General features: G+C 42.4%; 1 protein-coding gene across 2 annotated transcripts; it reads left to right on the top strand.

The window, feature by feature from the left end:
* The first annotated feature begins 2,619 nt into the window (after nucleotides 1-2,619).
* LOC9649475 (integrator complex subunit 6 homolog) lies at nucleotides 2,620-7,295 on the top strand. 2 transcript variants are annotated; one of them, XM_002985201.2, is made up of 20 exons: nucleotides 2,620-2,741; nucleotides 2,798-2,835; nucleotides 2,888-2,930; nucleotides 3,024-3,168; nucleotides 3,223-3,299; nucleotides 3,355-3,461; nucleotides 3,510-3,635; nucleotides 3,717-3,849; nucleotides 3,909-4,109; nucleotides 4,166-4,278; nucleotides 4,330-4,387; nucleotides 4,438-4,692; nucleotides 4,746-5,110; nucleotides 5,186-5,351; nucleotides 5,411-5,464; nucleotides 5,524-5,991; nucleotides 6,062-6,133; nucleotides 6,209-6,380; nucleotides 6,478-6,587; nucleotides 6,727-7,295. In XM_002985201.2, exons 1-18 carry the CDS (start codon nucleotides 2,634-2,636, stop codon nucleotides 6,302-6,304), a joined length of 2,625 nt encoding a protein of 874 aa, XP_002985247.2. In that variant the 5' UTR covers nucleotides 2,620-2,633; the 3' UTR covers nucleotides 6,305-6,380; nucleotides 6,478-6,587; nucleotides 6,727-7,295. The 2 variants fall into 2 exon arrangements, with proteins under 2 accessions (XP_002985247.2, XP_024514940.1); XM_024659172.1 differs by having other exon boundaries at nucleotides 6,718-7,295.
* The last annotated feature ends 460 nt before the right edge of the window (nucleotides 7,296-7,755 follow it).

Here is a 7,755-nt window from a genome sequence, read left to right as displayed (position 1 = left end):
TAAAACCTCTTCACCACGTGATTATAACCTTAGCTACTAAGTAAGAAAATCACTCTTCTTTCTTTCCACAATTAAAACTTTAGGATAACATTTCGAAATATTATAGCTCAACATAAACCTTATAGGTACTCCCACCACCTTCAACCACCAAAATGCCCTAATAATATGGCTAGAGTGAGTTTCCAATGAGTCACATGTGCAGTCGCTTAGGGGTAACAAATTGAAACTATAAAGTATCTAAGTAGATAAAGCCATTCATACTTAGATTGGGAGTATTAACTATTTCATCTTTCGAAGGAGATAGAGCCAATTCTTGAACATTTTATCACATTAGCCCATTTATCCATCCATGTTTAGTTTAATTTTGGACTCTTTAATATTTATATTATCACCCACCACATGAGTATAACCTTATTTAGCAGCATTAGTTCTATTTTATATTGATCGATCCATCCATCAAATGGGTGATGGATGACAATATAAATGGGGACATCCTCCTCCCCACTATCTTGCAAGGACTTATTGAATTCCCTAAGGTTTAGAAGGAAATCACTTTAGGCTTTCACCACACTTTAGATACATTCAGCTTTAAATATATTTGACACTCTGGCCCTAGATATATTTAGCTTTAGATATATCTGTCAATTTAGACATTTGGTTTCTTGGTGATCAAGATGGTTCTAACATTATTTTACTTTGAGTCTTTCAGTTTTAGTCACTTTTACATGTCACGACACTTACCACAGGTTGGTTATTCTTTTGTCCCTTCTAAAGACTTGCTTATCAATTGCTTTATACTTTTATACAAACTAAATACTTATGTAAGCTAATTAATGAAGTTTTGGAAATTTAAAAGTAATTAATAATGTTAACATTAAACTGTGAATTAAAGAAAAGTTTAATCTAGATATAAGAATATACTTGAATTTATTAGAATAAAGTCAATCAATATTTTGATAGAGCAATGCGAGGCTTTCTAAAGCAAACGAAAAAATATGGAATAGAACATCTGGATATAGTTAGAATATTTAAGTATATTTATGATAATCCTTAATCTAACTGTTTACTATTAATTTTCTTTAATAAAAACCCTATTTAAAATCTATTTAAATTTCTTTCATCCAATTATATTACAGAGTTAAGTGCCAAAAAGCCCTTGTAGCAGCAATGATAAATAGCTAAATCCTTTGGGCTCCCAATTAGTCTTCCATCATACCATAGCAAGCTAGCTAACATCCTTTTCTATTGCACCATAATAAGGCAATTGACATCCTTACAGAGTTGGCTGGATCTTTTAGGCTATCTGGTTTTCCATCACATCATAGCAGGCTAACTATTATGTCTTACAATAGGTTTTTTTTTCTTGTTTTCTTAGATCTTTTTTTATTTTGAAAGGATAAAGGAGTCTAGTAACAAAAGGAAATCAAAGGTATAAGTTCTGGTGTTTTCCTTTTTGTATTGGGTTTCTCTTTAGAACTGGTTCAAGGTCTTAAAAGCTTAAAAAGGCATTAAGAAACAAACTTGATGAGGTTTAAAACTTTGTAAATAAGAAATATTTTGTTAAACCCAGAAGAGAATGATACAAGTCAATGATGAAATTATTAAAGATGATAATTGAGTTATATCTTTAAATTCGTGGGGAGTAATTAACACAATTTCTTAGTAGTTATTTTGTTAACCCAATTAACGAAAAGGATGAATTGAGATCATTTAAAAGGAAATATAGATCATATATAGAAAAAAATTGCTACGCGTTGCATGTAGCAACGTTTGGTTTGCTTAATACTAGTGTTATTATTACTTATTAATCCAATTGATCAAATAAAGTTTATAATTATAAGCATGTTTGTAATTTATATATACAAGATTAATTTTATTGCATATCAACCATTAGATGGTAGAATAAAAAAGAATATACTAGAAAAGGTTTAAGAAAGTTTATAAATTATAAACATGTTTATAAATTATAAATACAAGATTAACTAAATGAATAACAACTATTAGATGGTAGAATATCCTAGAATATCCAAGCATATTCTAGGTATATCCACTACCATCCCCCTATAGGTTTGGCCCTATTGCATACAAACTCTCAAGACAATCAAAGAGATAAAAAAGTACCCACCAATGAGAGAACCCTAAGGGAAATCCAGCAAAAAGTTTGTCACTAGATAAGTGTGCCTGGAGGAGGGCCTTAATTAAATCTGAATCATCAACATCAGAGTCAACCCTAATTAGTGATGACTATATCACAAGTCATCGATAGCATCGAGATCAGTATCTAAATCACTGGTTACATCCATGTGTTGTTGCTTGTATGCTCTGATTGTCCTCCTTTTCACAACCCCATCTGTCCGTATTGACCTTCGGTACCTCCTCGTATATGAAACATCCAGGCTCACCAAAGCCCCACACACATCATGAAGCTTCAGGGCTTTCTTATACAGACCATCAACCATTTTCCAGAAGCGCTTGGTCCGGTTCACAAAATACTTAATCTTCATGATCAGTTCACCCTAAAAATACCAAAAATACCAAAAAACCTGATAAGGTCGTAGAAGCCATATTTAACATATTTCGAGGAGCCCTAATATATTTATCCCCTTGGAGCTAGGTTTTTAGTGCCCGTAGAGATGACCGTGGTTTTTGTGATCGATACTAGCGCGTCGATGAACCAGCGCTGCTCGAATGGCCTGTCGCTGCTGGATTGCGCCAAGAGTGCCGTGGAGCATTTCGTCAAGGTAAGCCGCTGGAGCTCCATCCAAATCTCTTTACATTGCCCTTTCTCTTGCTCCAGTTGCGGCTGCGAGACATCACTTGGCACAAATCGGACAGGTGCGTGAGAATTTAGTAGCTCTAGCATTTGTTTACCGCATTTCTATCCCAGATATCTCCTTGTGACTTGCGAAGAGGGAGTAAATGCGATCAAGGTGATCTTTTCTTTCGATCTGGCCTAGTTGTTTTATCACTTATGGAACTCAAGTTCTTTGTGTTTTTTTTCTTCTGTGTTTTTCTGTTTCTAGGTGGTCGACAAATATCCGTTTGTTAACTTCACGCGAGCACTGAAGAGCATTGAAGCTCACGATCTCACGGAAATTGGTACGTCGTTACAGCTAGTTCTTGACTACCTTCACCTTCATCGGCTTGTAAACGATACTGAAAAGTATGGTATGTTTCTTACTCGTTCTTTTGCCTTGTGTCTCTTACAGCGTTTTGTTCCAGGTCAGGGGCGAAATCCTATACATATAGAACCAACGACGATTATTCTGTTGACGGATGGAACAGAACTCACTTCTAAAGTATTTCTAGTCTCGATTTGAAGTCTCGTTTTTATATTCTCTGTGCGTATCTTAGGCAGGTGTTCTCAAGACCATTGTACCAAATGGTCCGGCTCCTGCAGGTGGCGAGCTAGCTGCAAAGCCTTACCGCTGGGATCAAAGAGTCTTTGCGATTGTTCTCAGGTGAGCTATCTGGTTTCTGCTGTGGTTTACATGACTTTTCGTATGCAGGATGCCATCGGTCAGTCAGCAAGTATTAGAACGGAGTGGACCTCTTCCGCAGAATGCTCCTATCTCGGGTTCTAAAACGGCTCTGGCAATGGACAATGACATCTCTGCGTTTTGCGAGTCGACTGGGTACGTGCTTGATATATTGTATCTTTTCTTATTTCCTTGTCTTGGTTCTTCCGTTGGCTCATAGAGTTTATCTTCACGTAGGGGAAAATGTTATGTGGCAACAAGTTTAAAAATCTTAATGCAGCACATTGAAGTCACATCTCGGCTCTCAACTTGCGTGGTGGTGTCTTTCGAAAATATGCCAATTCCCGGAACCACTGCTCCGCCGCCTCAGGTTTGTACTATATCTTGATGTTTCTTTACAACTTTTATGTTTTTTTTTCTTTCTGCTAGGTTCATGCTGCCTGCCAACGAAAGCTCTTGCTTATCAGGGCCAATCAGCCTCACCAGGGGCATTGGCCAATACCGGAGACCTTTTGGCCTGACTCGTCACAGCAATCTCTTCCTCCTCGAGAGCCTCATCCTGTTATTGTCTACAAAGCTATCGACTCGGATCCATCGATTCCCGCGCAGTTTATCTACGATAAGTACGACGTAAGCGCTTGAGTTGAGGGACTTGTAAGGCCTAACTTTCCAGAGCTTCTTTGCAGATCGAGTCCAACCCGATTGTGAACTTTTTGACGAAAGCAGCGGCTAATGCATGCTGGCAAGTCTTCATACGTAATAGTAAGGGGCCAAACTTTGGCTATGGAGATCCATTTGGGTATGAAGAAGTGATTTTTGGTTAAGTTAGTTTCTATGGTTCTTACAACAGGTATCTCAAGCTTATTGGGTCAAATCTCACACTTTTCGTGCTACCATACAATTATCCAGTAAGTAAATATGTTTATCTGCTTGAACTTGACGTAGTCTTTTTTATCAGGTACTGTTTCATCTATTGGAGCACGCTAGCAAAAATCCAAAGGCTACAAACACAATACAGTGGCGACAAGAAATGGAACGATATTGCAACAGTATTCCGGCGTACTATGGCCCGCCCTTGAGAGCTGCACTTCGGCAGTGGGGATTGAACCTGCATGTTGTGCCGGATGCTCTCGAGAAAACAATTTTTGCTGGTTTTGTTGGAAACCAGCTCAAACGGTTGAAAGCTCAGGCAAAGACGGAGCTGGAGAGTATGGTAATGTTTTAGATTTTCTCGTTCTCTTGCAAATCTTAGACAATATTTTACAGACGGAGAAGCTGATAAACTCAAGTTCTTACGCCCCCAAGCCACATGAAAGAGTCTTTCCGTCTTCAAAATCCGGTTCCATCGATGCTCCTGGAACGCACACGTTCACTACTACTGCATTTTCTGTCCGCTTTTCTTCGTCGTCGACAACCAGCGTCGACTCAGTTCTCAGCCAGAGGACGTTCGAGGTCTGCATTCCGTCTGGACCTTCAAAACCAAATCAAAATGCGAGGTTTACAACTCAAGCGTCTACTGCCGAAGTTCCAAAAGCTGGCAATGAAATTGCCAACCACTTGGGAATTGGTTCGTGGAAGGATGCTGCGGTGTTTAAAAATGCGTTTGATGTGCCTCGTAACGAGCTCTTCAGGTAGTCAATTCTCTTCGAGCCGTGGGTGAGATAGATTGTTGCTGATTGTTTTTTTTTTTCCCCCTCTTTTTCCAGCCAGCTCAAGTATTTGCCAATGCGTGTAGCGCTTGCCATGGACGCTCGAAGTAAAAACGAGAAAGCCCCTGGGAATACTGGAAGCCACTCAGCCTTGGGCAATTTGGCAGCTCGTATGGTGGCCATGGAAGAAGAAGAAGCACGTCACTCGCTACCTATCGAAAAGGTGATGAGCTTTTTTTTGTTCGTTTTTGTCGCTCAAGCGTTTGATCCTTGAACATACAGATGGGTGACTTTAGTGACGCTCTGTGGAAGCAACAGCCTCCGCGAAATCCTTTTGTAAGTCATCATGTATTTTCTTTTCCCGTTTTTCTAACTTGAAAAATTCTCATTATCAGGCTGACGAACAAGAGCGAACCAAGCAACAACGATCGCTCTTTGGAAACCCGTATCGTCAGGAGAAACACGACGCCGCAGACGAAGCATGGTTTGAAGGAAGCGGCGGAGCTCAGCTACGAGGACGAAAGCGGCGTCGGCGCCCCGAGTCACCGGGCCTGTCGGGATCAGCTTCCACTTCGTCTGCCTCGTCGGGAGAATGCAGCAGTGATGCAAGCGGTGGCGAGGTGAACTCGCCCGCCAAGAGTCCAAAGGAACTGTCCGACGTTCGAGATGACCCTGACGAGGCAGGCTCGTCGTCACCGGAAGCTGCAATCCTTTCTGTGCCTCACAGGAATCCCGAAGGTGGCAACCACGAAGAGTCGGCTGCACAGTCCGAGAAACGCAGAAAGCTCTTGGGAGACGCGAGCGACTTTGTTTTGGCAGCTCTGCGGACGTTAAGACATGCGAAGACAAACAATACGCACAAGGTTTGATTTTTTCTCTTTTTTTCGTTTCTTCGATACGGAATTTGCGACTAACCGCCATTCTCACTAGCAGTTGTTCGAGCTACTGTCAACGCCAGACATCCCGGTCGACAAGGCCAGTTTTCTGGAGCAACTCATTCATCAGGTGAGAAGTTTCGTGAAAGAATTCTTTTTTCTATGTTGTCTAGAGGGAAAACAATAGTACATCTCCTCTCTCCAGGCACGCTGCTACAAGAAGGGCGGCGTGGCAGCCGAACTGACGGACTACCGTACGAAGCTTCTTTCCAGCCAAGCACAGGCACCGGCAAGCGCATGAATCGAAGCCAACTTCGATTCAACAGCGAGAAGCTTCTCCTTGTCGGTGACTTCCGCTGGAGTGACACAAAAAGCAGGTTGGATTTGTTTGACTCTTTGGTTTTATATCGCTGGTGCTGCATCACATGACGATGTATACTAATTTTCTTTGGATTTTTTCTCTTTGAAATCCAGGAAGACTTGAAACGCTGCGAAATTGGTGAAGCATTCCCATCCAGGAGGGGCCATGGAGGCTTGTAGATGAGGGAACCGTGTCAACTTCTAGGGGACGCACAGCTCTTAAGGTACTCTCACTCTTCCCTCCAGCTTTTTGAGAATGTTGTGAAAGCTGTTCCTTCTTTCTTCCTTCCTTGGGGGCCGAGGGTCTCCTCAACTTTCCATTGTGTTCTTTTCTCTATACTACTAAAAACGAAGGAATTCCAGGAAGCTCGCGCTACGGTGCAATGTAACCTGTCGGGCCGGAGTGGATTTTCGAGGATTTGGAGGATGAAAGCGCTCGTTTCCTTCGATCCGACGCAAAGCAATCGCATTGGCCCGTCAAGATCAACGTTGACATCCACAGACCCAACGACAAAGATTCTCGAGAATCTTTCTCCCCGCCAACTTTTTACCCTGGTTTCCTCTCTTTGTTTAGTATGGTGTTGATTTTACCGCCAATCTTTTGCTTTTGATTGCGGCCAGGCCATGGTAAGCTGGCGGTCCAGAAATTCATGCATTTTCCTTTCGAGACTTCACGACAAGGTTAAAAAAAGGCGTAACTCTGGAAAAGTAAAAGAGGTAACTCTGGAAGATTCCGTGGGTGGCTGTGCACCTGGAGCGGTAGATTCCTTTGAGCCTTGTGCGCTCGTGTTGCTTTCTGTGGCGCTCTACTTGGTGTCCTCCCATTGACGCCTTTGCGGCGGCAGCCCTAATCCGAACCCGAAGTATTGTTACACAGCCCTGTCGACACGCGCAGCAAGAAAAGGTTGGCGGAGGAGGTTATACATTCGAAACCGATGTCTGCCACACTCATGCATGCATGCATCCTCGTGTAAGCAACAAAGGTGGCGGCCCATGCCCTAATAAATAGGCCACACTACTTTAACATCGCTTTCAGGCTCTCATCTCCTCCCGCCACGTAGCACAAATTCCCCACGGGAAATGTCATAGTTACTTTCTCCCATGCGGTAGAATCCCCACACTCGCCTGGGAAAATTATACGTGCGCGGCGCGGCGGCTGGCCATATGGCCACAAATCGAGGCCGTACGGAGTGATTGCAGCGCCGGCGCCGTTATAGTAAATATAGGTAGGGTTCTACAGGACGGGCGGTATGCTGACATGTCATTCTCGGGCCCGTCACGACCGTCAGATTCTCCGTGGAATTGTTGAAGAATATTTCCAGAATAAGCGCGAAGAATTTGGCGGGCTTGCCAAACTAAACAGCGTGTGAGTGGGAACGCGCGGGATTTACT

The sequence above is a fragment of the Selaginella moellendorffii genome, unplaced genomic scaffold, assembly GCF_000143415.4.
Source record: "Selaginella moellendorffii unplaced genomic scaffold, v1.0 SELMOscaffold_66, whole genome shotgun sequence".
NCBI classification, from domain to species: domain Eukaryota; kingdom Viridiplantae; phylum Streptophyta; class Lycopodiopsida; order Selaginellales; family Selaginellaceae; genus Selaginella; species Selaginella moellendorffii.
This window is presented reverse-complemented; position numbering and strand designations above follow the sequence as displayed.